The following is a 25,478-nucleotide window of genomic DNA, read 5'->3' as shown; positions in this document are numbered from 1 at the left end:
CAGCCACTATAGGAAACAGTATGGAATTTCCTCAAAAAAATAAAAATGGAACTGCCTTTTGATCCAGCAATTCCATTACTGGAATTGTACCAGTAATGGAATTGTACCCTAAGAATCCTGGAATGCCAATCCAAAAGAACTTATGTACCCCTATGTTCATAGCAGCACAATTTACAATAGCCAAGTGCTAGAAGCAACCTAAGTGTCCAGCGGTAAATGCATGGATCAAAAAACTGCTCTATTTACACAATGGAATACTGCACAGCAGAAAAAAAAGGAGCTCCTTCCCTTCACAACACCCTGGATGGAGCTAGAGTGCATTATGCTAAGTGAAATAATACAGGCGGTAAAAGACAAATACCATATGATCTCACCTACAAGTGGAACCTAATGAACAAAACAAACAAATGAGACAAGGAACAGACTGACAGCGACCAGAGGGGAGGGAGTGGGGAATAAGGGGGAAAGAAAGGGAAGGGTCTAATCAATGAACAGTTATGAATGATTCATGGACATAGACAACAGTGTGGGGACTAACTGCAGAAGGTTGGAGGAAGGCAGGGGAGAGCAACAGGAGAACTGGGACAACTGTAACAGAACAACAAATTTTTTTAAAAGCCTTAAATCAACCAATGATGCCAAAATTTTCTGGGTTTTGTTTTTTGAAGTTGGAGTTTGCTCGTTTTTTAATTGGATTGTTTGTCTTCCTGATGTGGCGTGGTATGAGTTCTTTATATATTTTGGAGATCAAACCCTTATCAGAGGTACCATATGGAGTTGCAAATGACTATCTATCCTACATAAATAGTAGAATATGTAAGTTCAGACAGTAACTCAGAGAGAGGTCAACTACGTAGACAGAGGAGTACCTATTCCCACTGCTCTTGAATGAGATCTGACACCCATGGAAGACAGCTCCACTTTCGTCCTTGGCACAGAGCTTGGCAAAACACACACTTGGAACCAAGGTAAAAAAATGAGTCATATCCTAACTGCTAATGAAACAAAGCAAAATGAAGCAAATAAACAGTGGGTCTGGAAAGAGATTAGAAAAATTACAGGAGAAAAGATAAACTGTTTGAGGCAGAAAGCTCCAATCATCTGAGACTGTTCCCTATCTGGGTACTTATTTTGGAATAACTATGTGTTCTAACGCAAATCACCCCAGCTTTGACTGGGAAAGGGCTTTTTATCACAGAAAGAAATCAACTCTATTTCTAAAAGACACTGCCTGGAGTTACTGAGTAAGTTAAACTAAGTGGCACGATCAAGAATTAGAACCAGGTTTTAAAATGCTATATTGTCTCTATCCCAATAAATTAAGCCTGTTATCTTCATCACCTGGAGTAGGCCCAGGGTTTTTTTCCTTATTTTTCTTTACAGATTAGGATTCTCATCCTCATATTTAATGTATTTTGTCATCACTGCTCCATTCCAAAAAAGGGGAAGGGTGGGGAGCAAGGCCTTTGAGAAAAAAAAAATAATTAAGAAAACTTAAGCACTGTTCATGTATTTTCCACACATGCACCAGGGCTCATGAAAAAAAATGCCTTTTTTTTCTTTTACAATCTTTTTTCAATTGAATTCATTGGGATTATACTGGGAAATAAAATGATATAGATTTTAAATGCATAATTCTATAATATATCATCTGTGTATCGTATTGTGAGTTCACCATCCAAAGTCATCTCATCCCTTCATTATTTATCCCCTCTTCCCCCTCTCTCTTCTACCTCCTTCACACCCCTTTGGCAATCACTGTACTGTTGCCTGTGTCTGAGTTTTTTTGTTTCTGGGTTTTCCGCTTAATTCCTTTACAGTTTCCACCATTAACCATCTCCCTTCCCCTCTTACAGTTGCCAGTCTGTTTTCTGTATCTTTGAATCTGTTTCTACTTTGTGAGTTTATTTTGTTCATTAGATTCACATATAAATGAGACTGTATGTTACTTGTCTTTCTCAGACTGGCTTATTTCACTTAGGATAATAATCTCCAGGTGGAATAGGTCTAGATTTAATTTCATTTTTGTTAGACAAAGATACAAAGATATTTTAGATTATGAACGGTACACAGATGCTGAAACACTGCTTGTTAGCTCACACCATGTGTTTATAATAGGCACTACTTGTCCTAGTAGTGGCAATTTGGGTACCAAGAAACAGACCTGTTTCACTCTATGATTCTTCACGTCAACACCACTGCCCCAAAAAGCAGAAAAGAAAGTTTTGGATCTGAATTCCAAGCCACTTCAAAATATTTTGCCTCTCTCTCTGATAAATGCCTATTTATCATTACCTTGCAAAGTAACAGACATGTTATATTTCATTTTTTATCAGTAAAATAGAGAATTTGTGTCAAAAACTCCATTAAAAGTGGTATCTTAATAAGATTTAAAAAGTCAAAACTGGAAATCTGAAAAGACAACACAGTAACTTAAGATCTCAAAATGTCATCAAATTAATTTAAGATTAGGTTATATCGAGATCATTCACAAATTAGTTTAAATTAAATTATTTTACAAAGTGATTTACTTTATACTGAAGCATCCCAATACAATCAAATCCCCATTTTCTGTGCCCTAATTTAAAATAACAGCTAATTTAAAACTGAAGTTTATGATTATACAGAAATATAGATGTTTCTAGCAATTCATGATTTTGTTATGTTTAAACATTTGACTTTATAGAAACAAACTTGCTGTTCAAGTCTATTTACTATGCAATTCTAAAACAAATATGGAACTAGAACAGAACTGTACACTCAAACTTACTAATTCTTACTTTTAGATAATTGCTATTCCTGGTTGTTTTTACCACTGATAGTGTTTATACCTGCTTATTAGTCAGTCAATCAGCAAAAACTCATTGATTATGAAAAAGACCAAAGACTGCTTAAGTCAAAAGTATTTGGATATTTAGATATAAAGAAAACTGGTTAAATCCACTGAAAGTATTTCAGTGGAACTGACGCAACCAAAATGAAACTAGAAATAATAGTAACTTACAAATTATTGTTAAACTAGCTAGTGACGACGTCCTATTACTTTAAATACTCACTTGCAGCAGATAGGAACTGCCTGGATCTAACAAGTTGACAGCTTCATTCTGCATTGTGTTCTGTTGTGTAACTGCATCTTCTCGTTTTCTCTCTTTCTGCCCCGCTTCATCATCTTCATACTCATCTAAGCACTGAAAGAGAAAGGCAGTTTCCATTGTATTTTACATAGTGTTAACAGAATGCTTTGGTGATATGTGAAGACACACTTCATGATATTAAAAGAAATATTTGTACACTCAGAAACCAATTTACATAATAAAGGTGTTCCTTTCAGTAATATATATATATATATTTTTAATGTCTATAAATTAAATTACTTCCTTAAAAACCGAACCTCCATATTCACACTCCTGCCAACGTCTTTTCTCACAGTTTGCTTAAAGGTAGGATCCACTCATTCTGTACCATCCATTCAACAAGTAAACAATCTGTGTTTACCTTAAACAAGGCATTTTACAGAGAGTAACAAAATATACACCACAGACACAGAATTTAGAGTCTATAGGAAAGATAAGGCATACATAGAGAATGTAAAGGCCATTTCTAGCTTATTAGTACCTGTAGATACTTACAAGAAGAGTTTTGTTCTGTTTTCTAAACCTAGGTTGTAAGTGTTCTACAAAGACTCTGTGAAAGAGCTTATAACTTAAAGGCAGGGTGTAACTGTAAACTGCAAATATATTGTAGAAAAAGTTTCACGTGGCAGGAAGAGCACGTGAAAAAACTTACAGGAAAGAGTGTTGCTAAAATACTGAATCAACACATCTATCTTCAGACACTTTACATGTTGAAAAAACCCATAATCAGAAACAAACTCTACGTATTAAAGTGGGTTGTCTGTTCTTACAAATGAACACACATCCTAACCAATGCACTGCCCTAAAAGGTTCTGTCAGAAATGAAAAATAAGTAACATCCCTGCAGGCACTCTGCAAACACTAAGACACAGACCAAAGTACAGAACAGCAGAAAAACTAAGAGAACTTACAAATTATCCAAAGAGGAAAAAAAAAAAGACTGAGGCTGCTATGCAAACCAAGAATAATCACCGGTGTGTCTGGAATAGGAGGAACTTAGCACATAAGCAGCAAATTCAAAGACACAAGGTCCACAAGGGGGGATATGGAAGTAAGAGGAGTTATAAATTAGGATGATGTGGGGGCAAAACTGTGGAAGAGAAGAGGTGAATTAAAGAAACAAGCAGGCTGAGATGCCAGAGAATGTTCAGGGTCCTCTCCTGTAATGAAACTGTGTGTACTGGTGCCACCTGGCCCGTCATGCAACCCTGTGGGAACTGGGGCTTGGATAACTAGTACAAGGAAAATGTTGATACTGAGGCTTCTGCAATTGCTATGAGTGATAACCTGTCCTTGACTTTGACCCAGAAGACTAGTGTCTTCTACCAGTGACACAGGGTGCGGCCAAGGGGGGGAGGGCAAAAAAAGATTTGGAATGGTGTCCAGAACTCAAAGTCTATAGGAATACTGGAGAGACATATAAGATGTCCTCACCCCCACCCCCCCAACAGGTGTGTGAGTTGGGGGAAGGGACACATGGAGCAGGAACATGCAGGGCTGTTTTGTACAGCCACAGCCTTGCAGCTAATCCATGGCATGGTCATTTAACATACCTATAGCCTTTGGCGGGTCACTTGGATATGTTAAATGGCTGTGGCCAGGCTTGGAGCTAGGGAGATGAAGTCACTTCCCCCCAAGATGTAATTGGGGGCAGCACCCATGTGGGAGCTTGGAGAAGACTGGCTCTAAGCCCTGGCTGGTGTAGCTCATTGGATTGAGTGCGGGCCTGTGAACCAGACAATCGCAGTTCGATTCCCAGTCAGGGCACATGCCAGTTCCTGGCAGGAGCCAGTTCCCAGCAGGGGATGCACAAGAAGCAACCATACATTGATGTTTCTCTTCCTCTCTCCTTCCCTTCCCCTCTAAAGATAAATAAATAAAATATTTAAAAAAAAAAAAAAAGACTGGCTCTAGAACATGGGGCCATACCTGCCCAGACTAAGGATGGCAGCCCAGTAAACTTATAACAATACAGGAATACTGGCAGGTGTAACTGATCATGGAAGGAGTCAGAAATAGGGGTACAGAGGAAGATTGGAACGGGGATTTAAATCCAGACACAGCAACCACTGAAGAGACAGCCATGTGGTTTTGAGCAGAGTGAAGACCCCCTCTTTCCCAGAAGAAAGGGAAAACCATGTAGCTTTGCCAGAATGGAGATCCCTGCGGCCAGGTGAAGAAGACAGACATGTGCTTTTGGTGGAGTGTGGACCTCTGCAGCTTTGGTAGAAGAGGCCCACTAGGCTTTGGGGTGCTCCCTTTGGCCACGTGGCCTGGAAAGCAGGAGAGACTTTGACTGGAAAACTTGGTACAAAGAACTCTTGCCAGTGGAAGGTGCAGCATGACTTTGGATTAATTGGAGATCCTGCCTGGATGTCAACACAGCTGATGATACCAGCGGCCTGGAAAAATGGACGTGTGCTCTTTTCCTGATTTAGAGTACCCGGAGTTAGGGCAGGGGGAGAAGGGAGTGGGGCGTATGTGTGTGTGTGTGCGCGCGTGCGTGCGTGCGTGTGCGTGCAGGGGTATACCCTAAAGGACTTTGATATTTTAATGAAGGTATTAGGTCTGAATAGCATTAAATAAACATTTCATTTCCTTTTCACAAATCTCTGGCATTGAGAGATGTCTTTCCAACTGGCGAAGGGCAATCGGGCACAGTAAGGGGGGCCGGACGGTATTAGTATACCATCCTCTGGAGTCCAGGGCCACGGTGTATCTGTTCTTTAACCGTTTTTTTTTTTTTTGTATCCCTGGGTAGGCCAAATATTGCCCCCACTTCAGACCCCTGCTTAGTAACATCAGGACCCATAAAACTATGGTAGGCTCACATGCAAGCCTGCAAGCAGGATAAAATATCAGAGCTGCCACAGTTCTTGAAAAAGGTGAAGGCTGGAAAGGCATATGCTCTGATCATAAGAAACATAAATAATATAAATAGCCCAAGAAATCTGAATCTTTCACCACATAACATGGAAAATGCAGTAATTCCCTGGAATATAAGTAAAACATGATCAAATTGATTTTGAAAAAAGAAACTTGTATACAGCAATTCACAGTACAGACTAACAGAGACGAGAACAAAAGTGGAGAAGCTAGTCCAACAACATATTCCTCAGCAGAAAACAGAATCAGTACACGAAATTTAGTAAAGGCTTTGACGGTTTAAAAATATCAGTTCTGAATAGAAAAAGAAACTCTCTTACGACTTTTAAAAACCGTTCTCAAGCCAGTAGAAGATCATGTTTAATGATAAGATAATGACAAAATTTAAAAGCAAAATCAGAGCTAAGGCATTAATGTCCACTATCACCAGAGTTGTTAACATCAATCTGGAAGGATTATCTGATATAACTAGGTAAGAAAAATAAGAGATTTCAGCACCAGAAGAAGGCAAAACTCCATCACTTCAGATGAAACAATTCTGTCAAGAATATAACTTAAAAATATTTTAGAATTATTAAGTTTCTTAAGATGGTTTTTCAATAAGTAAGCAAAAATAGCTTTTAAAAATAAAATCAACAGCCAATTAGACTATGTAATTTAAAAGTAACCATAAAAAACGAAAACACTCTATGAAAAAACTATAAAACTCTACTGATTTATATGAGGCATATAATTTAAAACTTTATATATATAAATTAAAAACTATTCTTAAATTGAGAAAAACAATATTGTGAAGGTGTCAAAAATCTATAAACCAATATATAAACTGAGTAAAAATGTCACTCAAAATATTAAGGGAATCTATTCGGAAAGTAAGATGATTCATCTGAATGCACAAATACCTAAGACATCCGAAAAATTACTTTGAGAAAAATAGTTATGACAGGGCATTTATTCTGGTTAACATTAAAAATTAAAATGTATAAAACCACAAACAAAAGCTATTACAGGGGTCTTAGAACAGCAAGGGAAATTAAATAAATTCTTCAGTATACAGTACTAAAATAAAAATCAACTATTCAACATACCACAGGAGCTGAGAACCAAAAGTATAGACCTGGAAAGAATAAAGAGTGGCCTCATCTCTTAGTCTTCTACTCTATGACCGCAATCACCCCTCTTTCTCCAGTACCTGGATTGCAAAACTCCCTGACTGGAGGATCGAATATCAGTAGCATAAGGCTCAAATTCTGAAATCACAGAATAGTACAGATAAAAAGTAAAAGTTGAGGCAAGTAGCCATGAACTCCCTGAGCACTGGGATGTTATTGTTGTTTTCATTTCTGAGATCCAGCCCTTCAACACTAACCTTCCCCCCTCTCACGCTCTCAATACATGTAAATTCCCTTACTAGCACCTTCAAAGAAAGAAGCTCCTCAGTAAAGGTTTTATAAAGGAATGAATGAGTTACCAAGATGAGACAAATCAGGGAGATGGACTGTGGCGCCCCAGGTTAAAATTCTGAGTGTTCTTTTCCATGACGCTGCCCACTGACCTGGGAACCTATTCATCATGCATTATCCCTGTGGAGAGTGCATCTCACATTCCAGGCCACTTTCAGAATAGGGATTACCTGATGCTCACAACTTCCTTTCAAAGTTCTTCTAGAAGCCAGCAGAGTTCTTTTCGTAACAAGCATCCTAAAATTCTTTATGCCATCTTACACAATTGAAATAAATATACCTAAATGACTTAGTAGGAATGGTGAGAAATAATAAAAAGTAAAAAAGAATGCAGTTAATGGACAAAGGTGAACAAAGACATTTTCTACTTCAGTTCCTTACAAAGATTGACAATTCTCTATGTACATAGCTGACTGTTATCCTTAGGGTAAAGAGAGTTGTTTTTAAATAAGTACTAGCTGCCCTGAAGGGTATGGCCCAGTTGTTTTGAGTATCTTCCAGCAAAGCAAAGGGTTGCCCGTGCTCAGGGCACATGTCTGGGTTGCAGGTTTGGTCCCTCGTCAGGTCAGGAGCAAGAGTCAATAGATCTTGATGCTCCTCGCACACTGATGTTTCTCTCCCTCTCTTTCTCCCACCCTCTAAAAATAAATAAATGTTAAATAAGGACTAGAAAAAGAGAACCAGAAAGAAACCTACATATTTTTAAAGTTTCTTTCTATAAATTATAAGCCTTTTCATCTAAAGGGAATAAGTGAAAAGATACTGATTTTATGTTACACTTCTATGAAGTATGTGAGACTGAATTCCCTATTTCTTCCCAGCTTTCATTTCTAAATAAATGAAAACATGTGAAAGTTATTCTCTCCTCTTACAAGGATTAGGGAGAAACTGCATGAGAACTGGGTTAATAGGTATTTGAAATAGATATACAGTCAGATTTTATAAATTAACATCTTCTAAACACATAAAAATGAGCAGCACTAATTTCATCAAGCTCTGCTTTTCCCAAAATTGCAATTTAGAGTGCTAATATTTTACAAATAACCTTGAACAACAACAAAAAGAATGTATGATTTTCACTGCTAATAACTAATGTTAAAAAAGAGAAGTTATAACATGTTCTAAAAACATTATTCAGATTACTGATACAGGTCTGACTAAGTCACCAAATAAATAGGAGATTAGGATATCTTTGAAGTCCTATTAGCTAGGACTCAAAAAACTGTAATTCATAGGAAGAGGATAAAAAATTCAGAAATAGATTCAAATAATCAGACAAACTGAGTTTACAATAAAAATGGAAATTCACAACAGGGGAAAAAGATGGACTTTTTAATATATAGTTCAGGGAAAACTGAATAGCTGTATTAAAAACAATGCTGGATTTATTCCACATACCTTATATAACAGGATAAATTTCAGTGCATCACTGAAAATAAGCAAAAATTTGAAGACATTCTAACAAATTAAAAACAGGGATGGCAAAACAATAGAAGAAGAGGCTCAATATCATTAGTTAGGGAAATACATATTGAAATCATAATGGGCTATCAGCACACGCACGCTGAAATACCAAGTGACAACAGTGAGGCTTTGACAGGACTGAGTATCTCCTGTGTTGCTGCTGGGCACTAAAAATGGGGCAGCCGTACAGGAAAACACCTTGGCTGCCCTGCTGGTGTGACTCCGTGGATGGAGCACAGGCCTGCGAACCGAACGAAAGGTCACCCATTCAATACCCTGCCCTGGCACATGCCTGGGTCCTGGGCCAGGTCCCCAGTTGGAGGTGTGTGAGAGGCAACTGATCGATGTTTCTCACACATCGATGTTTTTCTTCATCTTTCTCCCTCCCTTCTTTTCTCTCTAAAAATAAAAATAAGTAACATCTTTGGGGAAAAAAGTTTGGCAGCTTCTTATAAACTTAAATACATATATACACTTACCATATGACCCAGCAATTCTATTCCTAGTTATTAACAAGAGAAATGAAAACATGTTCACAAAAAACTTGTTTCAAAAAAGTCAGCTTTTTCCATAATAGCCCCAACCTAGAAATAGTCCAAATGTCCATCAGCTGGTGAACAGATTAACAAACTCTAGTATGTACAGCCACGTAGTGGAATACTACTCGGAAACAAAATAATCTCAAAAGTATTATGCTGTAAGAAAACACCAGAAAGTGAAGTCTATCAACAGTTTGAGTCCACTTCCATAAAAGTCTAAAGGAAGTGATGAAATCATAGTGACAGAAAGCAGATCAGTGGTTCTCAGGAGCTTGGTGTGAGGTGGGTTGCCTGGAAAGGGGAAGAAGGAGTGATGGAAACGTTCTATATCCCAATTCTCATGGTGGTTTCTCCAGTTGTGCACGTTTGTCAAATTCATCATACTACACTCTAAAAAAAAGTAGCTCACCAGTCAAACTACAAACTCTAAATTCAATTTTCCAAATGCCGGGTATAATCTATTCATCAGTCATGAAATCCATTTAGCAAATTGAAATTTTTTTCAACCAGTTTTTACATTCAATACCATTCTGCATTAGTTTCAGACATACAGTTAACTGGTCAGAAAACCATGCACTCTGCAGAGTGGTCCCCCAAATGCCCCAAGGACCATACCCTCTTATCTCAACATCATTGACCAGATTCTCCATGTTGCAATCCCCATCTCTGTGGCTATTCTGCAACTACAAATTTGTGCTGCTCAATCCCTTTATCTTTTTCATTGAGCCCTTCAACTCCTCCTCCTCTGCCAGTTCTCAGTCTGTTACCTGTTTCTGAGTCCACTCCTATTTCTATTTTGTTCATTAGATCCCACATATAAGTGACATCAGATGGTATTTGTCTTTCTCTGACTGCCTTATTTCATGCAGCATGCCCTGTAGGTCCAGCCGTGCTGTCGCAAAAGGCAAGATTTCCTTCTGTTTTAAAACTGAGTAGTATTCCATTGTGTAAATGTACCACAACTTTTTTATCTCTTCTAGTGATAGGCACTTGGGCTGCTTCCAAATCTTGGCTATTATAAATAACACTGCAGTGAATATAGGGCTACATACTGTTTGGACCATAAGACGTGTCTAGGTTTTAGAGGAAAAAAAATTAAAGCAAAAAATGTGGTAAAATATTTAATAACATAAATAACATAATATTTCACCAATGTAAATAGAACTCAGCAGTAACATTAACAATCATTATTCCTCCCAAATTTGGGGAGTGGTGCATCTTATAGTCAGAAAAATATGGTACACTCTTTTGAATTAGTGTGATATATTCCCAGAAGTGTAATTGCTGAATCATAAGTCAACTACCCTGTAAATCCAGGGAATGTCACAGTTTGGTTGTTAGTAATTACATATTTTTAAAAAATGCTCAAGATTTGTAGGATGCCACTAATAATAAAGTTATTCATGGTATCTGAGTACTCTTTTATCAGTCCAAAAAAGTTTGAAATCCACTAAACTATGTTTTTATAGCTCTCAGACCTTGCTTGAGTCAACAGACTGCACATCACCACAGCAATATTACCACAGTGTAACATACTTTCACTACAAAACATGGCCTCTACAGTACATATTCAATAAATGTTTGCTGACCTAAATACTGGGGAGCAGGCAACAGAGAGACAAGACTACAAAGGACACTGAGGCTGAGGAGGAGTTGGGACGTGACGTCTTAAAAACAAAGAAAACAGCCAATCGTTTAATTTCTTGAACAAATGACAGACATAATATACTGCTTTCAAAGGTCAGACTTCAGAGTGATAAGTATGTAAAATACACAAATAAACCTGATTTGGAAATCATAAGGTATTAATTTCCTACCACTAAAATTTCTATTACAACAACTCAGGTCTTTACTATATCAAAAATTTAAAATTTAACATGTTTACAAATTGTAAACTTGTTAATAACTGTAATAACTAAAAAGGATCCATTCAATGATTATTTTTCCCTATCAATTTTATAAAGAATTCCACAAAACTCAGTTCGGTAAAAACAATCAACATACCATCTGCCTACTTTCAACACAATTTGTATTAACATATTTTTAAATGCTTCCAATGTATATGTTATTAGAATTCATTATATAAATTCTTGAACAGTAGAGGTATATTGAATATAGACAATAATTATAACTATTATTTATCTAAAATGATAAATAATACTGAACTAAACAAGAAAATACAATTTAAAACCCTCTCTAGGTTTCACATCCCAGGGTTCTGAGCAACCCATTTCCTCATCACCAATTGAAAATGTTATCTTTATTATACATCTTTATATATGACTATGTTCTTAGCTTCCTGTTCCACTCGTCTATATTAATAGCTAAATCATATTATTTTTATAATTATAAATGAATAGTGTATCTAGTAATATCTATAGTTCCCTTCATTATTATTCTCTTGGTAAAATAGTTACATCAAAACTTTAAATTAATGTGTAAATTATTTGAAAACTACTGACATTTATTAGTTGTATGACCTTGCAAAATGGGCCAATAGCAGTATCCACATAACTGACTTGTTGCTATAAAGGTGAGCAGTGAGTGAGTTATAACTACGGAAATGAAAACTGACAGGGACTGTGCCTGGACAGCAAACAAGTGGAATCCGACTAGACTGGGGGAAGCCAAGAGCCCCAGAAAGGTAGCAGCAGTTACAAGATAATTCCCAGTTTTCTAGCTCATGGTGTATTTCACATACACAGACAATTTTAAAAGAGGGGAGCCCTGGCTGGTGTGGCTCAGTGAATTAAGTGCCTGCCTGCAAACCAAAGCTTCCCCAGTTCAGTTCCCAGGCAGGGCACATGCCTGGGTTGCAGGCCAGGTGCCAGACTGGAGGGTGTGTGAGAGGCAACCAATTGATGTTTTTCTCCTCTTTCTTCCTCTCCTTTTCTCTTTCTAAAAAATAAATAAATAAAATCTAAAAAACTTTTTTAAAAGAGGGGAAATGATGAGGAATCTGGTATTAGGCATTTGAAGTATTTGTGAGATATACTAGAGGAGAGAAGGAACCAAGGTAGAGATCAAAGGCTAAATCTCTTTCCTAACACTGTAGGAGGGCTTTTAAGATGGATCTAAATGCAGGTAAATTAGATAAAGGGTGAGGCATAAGTAGATTTACAGTTGTTCATATGGAAAATGAGATAGTAATTAATAAATACAAGAATATACTATGTTCCCATATTCATTATAAGCCTACTTTTGCCCTACCTTGTATAAGCAAACAGAAATTGAGAGTTCTGCGGATTCTGTAGTTTCTCTGAAAAGTAACTGTCCTCTTCTGCGAACAATCATGGTTCTCGTAGAAATTTAGGATGAGGTAATGGGTGTGAGGCAGATTAAAAGTTTAAAGTACATATTGTAGAAAATACAAAAGTTAGTAAAATATAAAGGATTTCCAGACAAGTGCTAAGGGTCTTGCTAAGAATGAAGACCCGAAGACTTCAAAACAACACCAATCTGCAACATCAGCTGCTATTAATTTAAAGCTCATCATTGCTGAATACAATTCTACTACACAAACTAATTCATTAATATTTTCAGAAAGCTGTCTAATTATTTTTGGAATGATTGTGGAGGGAGGTCTTCCCATATCCCTTAATTGTTCAAACAGATAACTCAGAAGCAAGTCTTGATCAGCAGGATAGTAATTGTACAGATATTCCTGAACAAAATAATTTTGCTAATGTTACTTTCCATCTGGATTTTTTCGAAGTTACTAAACAAGGAAGTAACTTAGTAAGGAAGACTCCAGAATCATACTAGTTTTACATGAAAATTCTTTCCACAGAATATACTCTATCACGTACAACCCAGGTTTCAACTAATTAGACTTGTTTTTATGCTTAGCAATTGGGAGTAGAAGGCCTGGCATTTGTAACATAAACATTCCTCTAGATGAGTCACACATAATATGAGGGAAACAAACTAAGCACTGGTATATGGGAAGAGGCCATCTTCAGAAAGAACTATCAGAACAGATGAATAAATAAACTATATTCTATCTTCAATGTATCAATGATGGCTCTTAAGCATTAAATACTGAGGTTAGAATTATACTCCTAGAGAAGCAATGATATAAATAACCAATGAAAAACCACCAAATATCTGTATTTAGTAGCTTTCAACTACTGTCATAGTTAAACAACCAGTATTTACAGCCTTTCTTTAGCTACACCTAAAGATGCAATCTAATCCCATGACAGTTAATTCTTCAAATTACTAGATGTCGGGGCAATATATTTAACCATTCTATACTTCAGCTTTCCTTTTCTGTATAATAGGGGTAAGAACAATAGTTATACCCCATAAAATTCTAAGAGTTAAACATGTGCAAAAAGCTATGAAGAGTGATGAACACGGCACTCAGTGAATGGTATAGTATCATGAGTGTAACTCCCATCAAAGAATATCCAGACATACATGTAAATATACTATTAACTTTTACTAGATTCTATGCATTAGGCATTATTCTAAGACTTTGTTTGGATTATTTTATTTAATCTTCACACAGATTATTTGGTCAATGCTACTTCAACTGCAATCACCCTCTTACTTCTCTATGTTAATTCAAACACAAGTATCCAATTCTTTCACACAGTAGCCACTTAGTATTTACTGAATATTTACTGAATAAAACTTTGATTATTTCAAATGTAAAAATCAGATTATAAACCCTCAATTCCTTAATTTGTAATTCATTCTAGCTTTTACATAATCCGTAGCATTGTTTCCTTCTTTCACGTTTGCAAATTCTATTTACTTAGATTTTAAGGTTCCCAAAGACAGAAACCTCATCCGGGAGTTTATTTACCATTTCGGTTTTTTTTAATTTTACTTTTATTTATTTATCTTTAGAGGGGAGGGGAAGGAGAGAGGGAGAGAAATATCAATGTATGGTTGCCTCTCATGCGTCCCCCGCTGGGAACCGGCCTGCAGTCCAGGCATGTGCCCTGACTGGGGATCGAACCGCGATCCTCTGGTTCGATGCTCAATCCACTGAGCTACACCAGCCAGGGCCCATTTCGGTTTTTTATTAGTAATACCAACACAATGCAAAGTTAATAAATACAAATGCATGCTCCCTAATTTAATATTTCTTAAAACTGTAAAAATTTTAACATCATATATATTTATTCATTTACTCAGAAACATTCTTCCTGCTTAAAAATACAATTTGAAAAATCCTCATGTATATGGAGATAAGAACTTCTTGTACCTCCTACCTTCTGTTTTATCCCAGTCAATTTCATTACAGATTCTAAATAAGAAACACAGGACTTTTAAAAACTCTCATACGAATATCTTGTTTTCAGAAACACTATACAAATGCAGTAAAGCCTTGTTTCATCAGTGAACAAGCAAAACTTTCCTATATCTTAAGTAATATGGATCATCCTCAATATCGAAAACCTCCACCCAAATAATGAAAAGCAGGCAAGCCCTGGCTGGTGTAGCTCAGTGGATTGAGTGCGGGCCTGTGAACCACACGATCACGGTTCGATTCCCAGTCAGGGCATATGCCTGGGTTGCAGGCCAGTCCCCAGCAGGAGACTCATGAGAGGCAACCATACACTGATATTTCTCTCCTCCTCTCCTTCCCTTCCCCTCTAAAGAAAAATAAATAAAATCTCTAAAAAATTTAAAAAATAATGAAAAGCAGGCAGTGATTAACAAATTCAGAAAATATGAAATTAAGTCTACAAAGATTGTAGGCAGAAGCCGTGAAACTTTTTAAAAGAGTTATGTCTTACCAGTTTTTGTGGGAATGTTTAGAAAAACACAGAAATTCCTACAGTCAAACTAACTACTGAGATTTGAGGTGGCAGGGAGGGGGAAGACTACAGAACTGAAGGCAACCTACCGCATGTTGAAATTTCTCCAGTACTATATATGTTTTCTGAGAATTCAGAAATATTTTTATAAACACAATGACAGAATACTCTGTATACACAGTTGAACAAAAGTAATGATACCACTGAATCCTCTGGAACTGAGAAATTATTCTGGAATCTCTTTTGTGCTTAGAGAAGCAAAACCACCTAACAGCTTCTATCTCCTCTGACCAGAACTTTCAATAGAGAACATCACCATTTGGTCACTGATACTAAGAAGAAAGTACTAAATAAGGGAGGGTTACAGGAAACTCAATCCTAGAGCAGAATATGTTGAGGGTCACAGTTCTGCTAAGATTTCTATAAGCACAGCACAAAGGTCTGTAGAGATTCCACAGAAAACCTACCTTTTTTGGTTTTAGTGTCTTTAAAGTTCATCTTCAGTCCCCTTCCCCCTTAAGAACATTCATCTAGCCTCTCTCAAGAAGCTTTACATTTCTGTTTAAATGTTTTATCCCCTACGCACATCCTTTCCCTTCAACCTCATAAAGTCATTTTGAAAATAATTAATTTGAATATATCATAAAAATCATTCATACTAACACATTTTCATTTTCCAAGTAATTTATTTTATTTAAATTATATTTTATTGTTTATGTTGTTACAGTTGCCCCAGGTTTTCCCCCTTTGCTCCCCTCCACCTAGATCCGCCCCCCCCCCCCCCCCCCCCCCCCCCCCCNGAAGCAAAACCACCTAACAGCTTCTATCTCCTCTGACCAGAACTTTCAATAGAGAACATCACCATTTGGTCACTGATACTAAGAAGAAAGTACTAAATAAGGGAGGGTTACAGGAAACTCAATCCTAGAGCAGAATATGTTGAGGGTCACAGTTCTGCTAAGATTTCTATAAGCACAGCACAAAGGTCTGTAGAGATTCCACAGAAAACCTACCTTTTTTGGTTTTAGTGTCTTTAAAGTTCATCTTCAGTCCCCTTCCCCCTTAAGAACATTCATCTAGCCTCTCTCAAGAAGCTTTACATTTCTGTTTAAATGTCTTATCCCCTACGCACATCCTTTCCCTTCAACCTCATAAAGTCATTTTGAAAATAATTTGAATATATCATAAAAATCATTCATACTAACACATTTTCATTTTCCAAGTAATTTATTTTATTTAAATTATATTTTATTGTTTATGTTATTACAGTTGCCCCAGGTTTTCCCCCTTTGCTCCCCTCCACCTAGATCCGCCCCCCCGCTTACTCAGGCAATCCCCAACTGCTGTCCATGTCCATGGGCCATGCATGGATGTTCTTTGGCTACTCTACGCCCTATGTTATACTTTACATCCCTGTAAAGTACTACTCTGTAACTACCAATTTGTACTTCTTAATCTCTACACCTTTTTCATCTGTCCCGCTGAATCCCTCCCACCTGGCAATCATCAAAATGTCATCTGTATCTATGATTCTGTTTCTGTTCTGACTGAATCTAAAAAACAAAATAATGAACAAACATACTTTCATTTTTAAGAACAGTCCCTCTAACAAAAAATAGTTTATATGTACATAAAATGAACTAAACTGAGTGAAATAAGCCAGGCAGTGAAAGACAAATACCATATGATATCACCGTTAACAGGAATCTAAACAACAAAACAAACAAGCAAAATATGACCAAAGACACTGAAATACAGAACAGGCTGACAGGGACCAGAGGGGAGAGGGGAGAGAATCATAGGGGAAAAGGGGATGGACTCACATGAACAAGTATAAAGGACACATGGACGATAACTGGGGTGGGGAGTGGAAATGGGAGGGAGGTGGGGAGCACTGGGCGGGCAGGACTGGGAGTGTAAGACAGAAAACTGTACTTGAACAAAAATTAAATAAAAATTAAAAAAAGAAAAAGAAAATGAATGAACTTAACAAGTAAATGAATTAATCTATGTTAGCCTAGCATGCTCCATTCATCAAGTGTCTTTCTTAAGTGTCACTCTTAGTTCAAAATTCCCCTGTTCTCAGTCCCCAAACTCCATGAAACATTCCCATATACCCATGGCCCATTTCAAGGTGTGACCCAAGTAGGCAATCCAACCTGTGTGACCAAGAGACAGACTGTCTTCTCAAGCTTTCAAATACCTTAGACACACACATCTCAAGTATGAAAAAAAAAAGAATCTTGGAAAACACTGGTTATTTGAGAGCACAGGGATGCAGCATAAAGGAACTCAATGCAGAATAGATTGATGTGAAGGAATCTTGGATAAGAGCTTATGAGTATGTACATGCACACCTGGGAGTCTGAGGGTAAGAGAAATAATTGCACTGGCTGTGGCTAGAGAGGAAAGAAAATCAAAAGAAAACTAAAAATTTAATCTCCATTAAAATTTATGTAACAACCATCATTAAATGGTACATTCATTTTACTGTAAACTTATTAGGTAACATTAAACGATATTTGCACACCTAATTCTCAGGGTTCTTTTGATTATACAAAGGTATAATATTTTGCTGTGTATAATGTACTCCTGTGGATAATGCACACCCATGTTTTTGGCTCAAGCTTTCATTTTAATTTTCAAATTCATTCATTCATTCATTTATATTTAGAAACAAAACCAATTACTGTATTCCAGGGCATTATTTTGAATATGGATATCATTACTTGCTTTCTAGAATTACACTTTTAATGCATAAGCATAAATAAAAGAATTAAAAACATTTATACAGATATAGAATCAGTACTATTCATGTATAATGCATATTCTTATTTTTCCCTAAAAAATTTGGGCAAAAATGTGTCTATTATACACAGCAAAATATGGATAGTTAACTGATATTTAAAAGAAAAAATTGGCCTGGCTGGTGTGGCTAAGTGGATTGAGCACCGGCCCATAAACCAAAGGGTCACCAGTTTGATTTCCGATCAGGGCACGTGCCTGGGTTGTGAGCCAGGTCTCTAGTAGGGGGCATGCGACAGGCAACCATACATTGATTTTCTTTCCCTCTTTTTCTCCCCTTCTTTCCCTCTGTCTAAAAATAAATAAACTTTAAAGTGAATGCTACTCATATAAACCTAAATACAGTAATACAATAACAGCTAACAATTTTATAGTATTTATGTCTCAGGCACCATAATTCTTTTAATCTTCACAATAACCCTATGAGATAGGTATTATTATTATCTCTACTTTACAAACTTGGAAACACAGTTAAGCAACCTGCCTAATGTCACACAGCTAACAAATGATGGAACTATGATTTGAATTCAGACGATCTGGTTGCAGAACCAATGGCTAAGAGGCCATATTTTTACTATTCTGTGGTGACGAGTTTGTTCTCTCCTTTTGCTGATCTTAAAAATGGTCTTGAAGAGAGTAAATGTTTCAAACAATGTTTAGTAACAGGCTTAAAAAAGTCTAATGATTTAACAAGGGAAAATACTTATTATTACCCCCTTTCCTAAGCATTTTGAAGAATTGTAAATACTTATCCAAGATGCTGAAAGGCAAATTGAGCAGGGTAGGGGGGGTGAGGGGGTATGGGAAAACATATCACACTGAATCTAAGATGCCACTGATGGAAAACAGCATTATTTTGTGTGCCATGGACAAACAAAACACTGCCAAACTATAATACAAGGAAAAACTGAACAAAAGTACAACAAATTCAGTGAACTACAGTCACTTATTAAAGACTTCTTCAATATATGGTTGCTTAATAGATGAAACCAAGAAAATTAGCCTTTCTTGAAATTAGCTGTATAACTCTGGGAATCTACACATTTAGAGGTAATTAAAGACTTGAGAACAACCTAAAATTGGGGTTTAAAAGTGTGGTTGTAGAGAATTTCATTACAGCATGAGAAACTGGTTCCCCAAACACACGCCTAGGTGAGGGCACACACTTTCATTTACTGAACCTGCTTATCACAAAACACCATGACCCGGTGGCTTAAACAGAAATTTATTTTTTCACAGTTCTGAAGGCTTGAAGTCTAAGACCAAAGTGTCCGCATGTCTGGTTTTCACTGAGGACTCTCTCCTTGATTTGCAAGCTGCTGTCTCTCACTGTGTCCTCACATGGCCTCTCCTCCAAGTATGCATATCCCTCGTGCTTTCTCTTCTTGTAAGTCACCAGGCATGCTGGATTAGCACCCGGATCTTAGGATATCATTTAACTATCTACTTTTATTAACTAAAAAAATAATATTTGTAGTTCCCTCAAACAACCGCAGTGACTTCCTGATGGAAGGTATGTTTCTTCCAGGCACTGTACGACTTCTCAGGCTGGCCACCCCCCCCTAAGAAAAAGGCACTCCCAATGTGCCTTTTTCACATTGATTTTTGCTTTGTACTTGCTTCCTTTTTTCCTTTCTTCTTTTGTTAAATTTATTGAGGTGACATAAGTTAAGAAAATTATATAGGTTTCAGGGGTACGATTCCATAACACCTCATCTGTATACTGTATTATGTGCTCACCATGCCAAGTCAAGTGTCCTTCCATCACCATCTATTCCCCTTTACTCCCTTCTACCTCTCCCGACCCCCTTTTCCCTCTCTGGTAATCACCACACTGACAACTGGGTCTGTATTTTCTTTTCTTTTTTGCTTAATTCCTTCCCCCTTTTCACCCAGTCTCTCAACTGGATTCCCTGTAACAGCTGTCAGTCTGTTCTCTATCTGAGTCCGCTTCTGGTTTGTTTGTTACTTTATTTTGTTCATTAGATTCCACATATGAATGAAACCATATGGTACTTCACTTTCTCTGGCTGGCTTATTTCATTTGGCATAATGTTCTTTTAAATATCTCCTTAAAGGTCCTATCTCCAAACACAGTTGAATTGGGGATGGAGGGGGTGGTACAAAATTCAGTACATAACAGCTGATCTTACTAGACCCAATCCTGGAACACAAAACATGGTATCTATTATAGTAAGCTACTGTTGAGTTAATGGTATTCAATACAAAGTCATTTCTACATTAGGATCAACACCTCAAAAAAAAAGGATATGTCTTCATGTGACATCAAAATGAAATTATGGAATTTTTAAAAGTCATTTAAGAGTCAAGAAAGTCCTTATTTTTAGTTCTTGCTAAATTCTTAAATTAGAACCAATTCTCATTTTAGATTACAAAGGCAAATCTTGAGTTCAGGCCATTTTTGCACACTATTCTCTACACTACTTAAGAATGAGAACCACTAGCATCTCTCAAGTGCCTGGCATATAGTAGCTGCTCAATAAATGAGCCTCCTTCCTCATAAGAGGGAGAAAGAGTAGAGAGAAAGAAAAGGAAGAAAACAAGTTAAATATTTACCAGTTTAGGAGATAGCATTCTCAACTCTTACCTGCTTTTAGTTTGATGCCCTGCAGATTACTTGAACCAAAATACTTAATATTCAAAGAATGTATAAAGCTACACGCAGCAAGTTTAAGAACTAACACAGACTTTGGCTAGTGCTTCGCTTCATGTCACAGCACGTAAAAGAAGAAAGCCGGAAGATCTTATGAACAATATATCAAGCTCCCCTGAATAAGCATTTAATGCTATTTGACAGCAGAAAACAGACATAGTTTTAAAAACTTTTCAAAGCTTATAAGGCCTATAGAATTTCCAGGAAGCCTAGTTGTTCAAAGGCTGGTTTTGGAAGCCAGCTGATTCTGCTGTTTAAACAGGAAATTTTTACAAAATTTTATCACCCCCCCCCCCGAAAAAAAACCTTCATGAAAAAAAAAAAAACATTTACACAGAACACCTACTCTAAACCCTAGATATTCAAAAACCATCTGAGTAGTCAGTTCATTCAGGGTTTATCATCTTTGTGGCTCCAACCTACAAAAAGTAGAAGCAAAGTAAGCTCAAATATTAAGAAAGTATTCTTAAATGGTTATCTGCTTTTTTCAACTGTCAAGGAATACCAGAATGTACACAGCAAAATCAAAGCAGTAGCTAAGTGGTTGGGACCTTAACCTTATGAAAACTATTTCAATGGCACTGTACTACTAACAGTACATGAACAAAAGGAGACAATCTTCAGTCTACTATTTGATTTGTGTCCATGCCTCCCTATAAATTGAGACAATTTAGTATGAGCACAAATGGTAAGATAAGAACATTTTATTTTGACACATCTGAATCAGTGAACATTACCCCCAAATAGTTATTTAAAAAGGAAAACATTCCTTCAGTACAAATGTGTTTATTATGTGGTTTTTCTTTGTGATTGAAACTTAAGATTTGTTGAAATTTCCATAATCCAGTATCATTGAGTTTTAGTTTATTTTAAAATCCAAAGTTCTTGGTCTCATGCGTTGTAAGAACTAAAGAAGACTTTCATAATGGAGAAAACAAAGTATCTACAGAAAATCACAAGTTAATTTTGTCTTAATTCTGACATTTACTAAAAAATGCTCTCATATAGCATACTTTTCAAAGCCTTTTAAAGAATGATAATAATATGCCTTTCCGATTACATAGCTCAGATCAAATTATATGCCTAACAATCACAAACATGAAGCATTCCTTTACACACCTTCCTTCAGTGTTCAGAACAAGTTTACTATTGACCAATTCACTTAGGTGAAAGATTTAAATAGGACACTAACAAAAATTCCACACCTTAGTTGTTTTTCTATTACCTTTATCAAATAACTGGCATATAAACAGTGCCTTTTTTATCAAGTTTAAAAAAAGAACATATCAATGGTTCACTTTTTTAAAAAGTCTGTGAGCTTACAGACATATACCAAGAAAGGAAGCTTTGTGTTTTTGTCATTTTGTTTGTAAAATTATTGTCACTTTAAAATTAAACATCGGAGTAAAAAAAAAATTTATTTGAGGTTAAATTAAAACTAGGATTAAAATTCTTTTAGACTGCAAATAGATTTGAGTGTACTCATTGTACCCCTAATAATTCTAAAATAAGGATAATGGTTCCCAAACAATTCACCAAGGTGCAGTGAACTCAAAGGCTCCTCTCCAAGGGAAACAGGCAACTTTTCACATCTGTGGAACACTGCATAAACCACGAGCTCAAAGAACAATAGTTCAGTTTCAAAATTAGATTCTGATACATTCTTTTTTAAAATTTATTTATTTATTTATCTTTAGAGGGGAAGGGAAAGAGAGAAATATCAATGTAGTATGGTTGCCTCTCATGCGTCCCCCAATGGGAACTGGCCTGCAACCCAGGCATGTGCCCTGACAGGGAATCGAGCCGCGATCGTGCAGTTCGCAGGCCCGCGCTCAATCCACTGAGCTATACCAGCCGGGGCCTGATACATTCTTTTTTACACCATCATATCTTTGCAAAACTAAGTAAGTCTATAATTTTTAAAGGCCCAAAAAAATCGATGTGATATATGAAATGACAGTAGTTGTTCTAATCTGATTCCAAGGTTTAAGAAGTTGTATAGTACCCAAGAGATGCACATATCCTATTAGAAAAAAAAATGTTACTTAAGAACAAAATATTTGTTCAAAGGAAAAAAGTCAAAGAATTCATATGCATTATTTATTCAAGTTATTTAGCATAAATACTTGAGTTATTTGGCCCTAGCTACTAAGAAAATGGAATTATTTGGCTTCTTTGGAACTAAGGGTACCATGAAAAAGTTACTGGCACACTAAGGATCTGGTAAGTTGAGAAATTCGGGGAATCTTCTGATAAGAGTAAAACTGAAATGTCAAAGGGGCTATCACTAAACTTAGTAAAATATTAACTGATCATTTAAGTTTACATGATCAACAAAGGACCACATAAAAAAGTTGCTGTGTAAGGCCTAAAATACTCTACATATACAAATGCCGAAATGCACCCTTTTGCAAAGAACATTCTCCACCCCTCCTCCCTTTTGCTTTAACCGAAGTCCAGCCCTTGTCTAAAGAGCGCAGCTCCTGGGCAGCTCTCTCCCAGAGGAAATACTCCTCTGTCTTTATTTGGGCTCACAGAAATTCACTTTGTATTTTGGAACTTAATAAAGCAATTAATATCCTTATGATAAAGCCCAGAATTCTTCAACAAATTAATATAGGTCTTAGTAACAACATTAATATTAATTATACAGAACCCCAAAATACTTCAGAGCCATACCCTGAAATATCAACATCCTCACTGTCTCACCTACAGTGTTTCATTTTGAACACTTTGAAGGCCCACGGAGCCAGCTCAATGATCTTGTTAACAGCAATTCAGAGGCAGAATATTTCAGTGCCAAGCCCGGGATCTCAGTAAGAACGGGTGGGTTGCAGTCAGGTTCTGTAAGCAAGTCCCTCTCCCTCCCCAGTCCCAGTTACGTCAACCATAAAAAGGGTCATTTTAATATAACCACACTAAGTGATGCTCAAGTGAAATATGTTACTTCTTACACAAACAATTTAATGGATACATCCTCCCAATATCCTTCAAATATTTATACGAAGACACTGTGTTAGCAAATGGGGGGTGGAGCCATAAACAAGACAGACATAATCTTTCCCTTCAATGGAACTTTGGTTCTAGAAGAGAAATAATTGATATTTCCTCTCAGTTCCCTCCCACTAAAATAAAAATTATTAAATTGTAAAAAGAAATTAGCACATAATGACAAAAATAACTGAGGTGTCAGAATAGGAGATGACAGCTAGATCTTGAAATACATGAAGCAGACAGACAACTGCTGACTTAGCGGAGAGTTGAAATCTACATGTTAACCAAAAAAGGGAGGAAAAAAGTATACCAAGAAACTGGAGGAAAGGCCTAGGATCTGGAAATTTCAGAAGCCCCTAAAGGCAAGGGGCAAAAACAGGAGGAATGGTGAAAACCTATGTAAGAGGAGTTATAATACCTGACTCCCTAACCTCCTAAGTCAGGTAACCATTTGATACCCACAGACAAGGTTCATTCTCTACAAATGATGAACCAAAGAGGTAGGTGCCTGAATCTGAGGCATCAGTAGCCACGAAGGGTGGAGGTAAGGAACAAATCACGCTGAAACAAGGAGTGCAAATCTGCATTAAAAATAGTGGTATTTTCAGTCTCCTTACCCCATATGACCAAAACATTAAAATGAAAAAATTATATGCAACCACTGTCCATATTTGAGACATCAATTTGCTGCATATAAATATGTATAATAATTTCTATTCACCAAGAAACCAAATTTCAATATTAAAAAAAAGATTATGTTCAAGTTTACATAGAAAAAGAGAGAAAGGAGAAAGAAGGGGAGAGGAATTATTTTTAGAAGCTAGGCATCCCTGCAACTCAGTACAATTTTAAATAGTTCGCAAAATGGTTATGTAGCTATTTTAATATATATTTTAAAAATATAGTTAAGTATATTACATGTGTAATTTCACGGATACTGTTGCTCACCCAAAGCTAAGTTTAAAAAAATTATTTACATAGGCACTTTGCAGAAATGGCAGTAGTATGTGAAAGTCTAAACTTTCAGGCATACTACTGCAGAAACAATGACTAAATTGGGTGATACAGTTAAGGCCAAATAAATTAAAATTCTTAAATTTCAACTATTTCTTCAGATCTGATTCTAGAAACATTTTAATAGATACACTTTAGGAAGCAATGTTTTCTAGATGTATCCTGACATAATGTAGATTGACCAGAGATGCTTTTTTAGAGACATCTTCCAAAGATAGAAGATAATATTAGGTAAAATTTATTCTTTGAGCTACAGCAATTTAAGTTCTAGAAACAGAGTAATGGATTACATGAAGAAATAAGAAAGCACTTAGATGAGATAGAAAAGGAGAATTAGAAGTTATACTAATAAAAACTACCATATATCAAGCTTATACTCTATAGTACGCACAGATTCAGATCATCAAAATAGGCAGACTTTACATAACTCCCTTTTACAGACTAAAAATCTAATACTCTGAAATTAAGTAATTGACTTGTGGTGCCTACTGGGGGAGGGAGAAGCTTAAGGGGGAAAAAGTGTGACATAAAGGAAAAAATCTTTAGATAACTAAGTATCACAAATTATCGATAATAGTTTTTTAGCATTCTTAACATTTGAAAGCCTTACAAAAATCCATAAAGTAAATGACTAAAGACTAATAGGTAGACAAATGGCCAATAAATCAAATTTACTCCACTTAGCATTCCAAGGAGGTACTATACCCAGAAAAACCTTCAATTTGATAGAA

At 36.4% G+C, this 25,478-nt stretch overlaps 1 protein-coding gene across 1 annotated transcript in view; it reads right to left on the bottom strand.

Annotated features, from left to right (window-relative positions):
* The window catches only part of PAWR (pro-apoptotic WT1 regulator), a 119,661-nt gene that overhangs the window by 39,346 nt on the left and 54,837 nt on the right, over window positions 1-25,478 (bottom strand). Inside the window, exon 3 of the mRNA XM_037042820.1 lies at window positions 3,057-3,188. Coding sequence (XP_036898715.1) covers window positions 3,057-3,188 — 132 coding nt within the window. The remainder of the gene's footprint in view (window positions 1-3,056; window positions 3,189-25,478) is intronic.

This window comes from Sturnira hondurensis, unplaced genomic scaffold (genome assembly GCF_014824575.4).
Source record: "Sturnira hondurensis isolate 20B ecotype Veracruz unplaced genomic scaffold, ASM1482457v3 Scaffold0003801, whole genome shotgun sequence".
NCBI classification, from domain to species: Eukaryota; Metazoa; Chordata; class Mammalia; order Chiroptera; family Phyllostomidae; genus Sturnira; species Sturnira hondurensis.
Note: the sequence above shows the minus strand (reverse complement) of the source record. Positions and strands in the feature narration are given on the sequence as shown.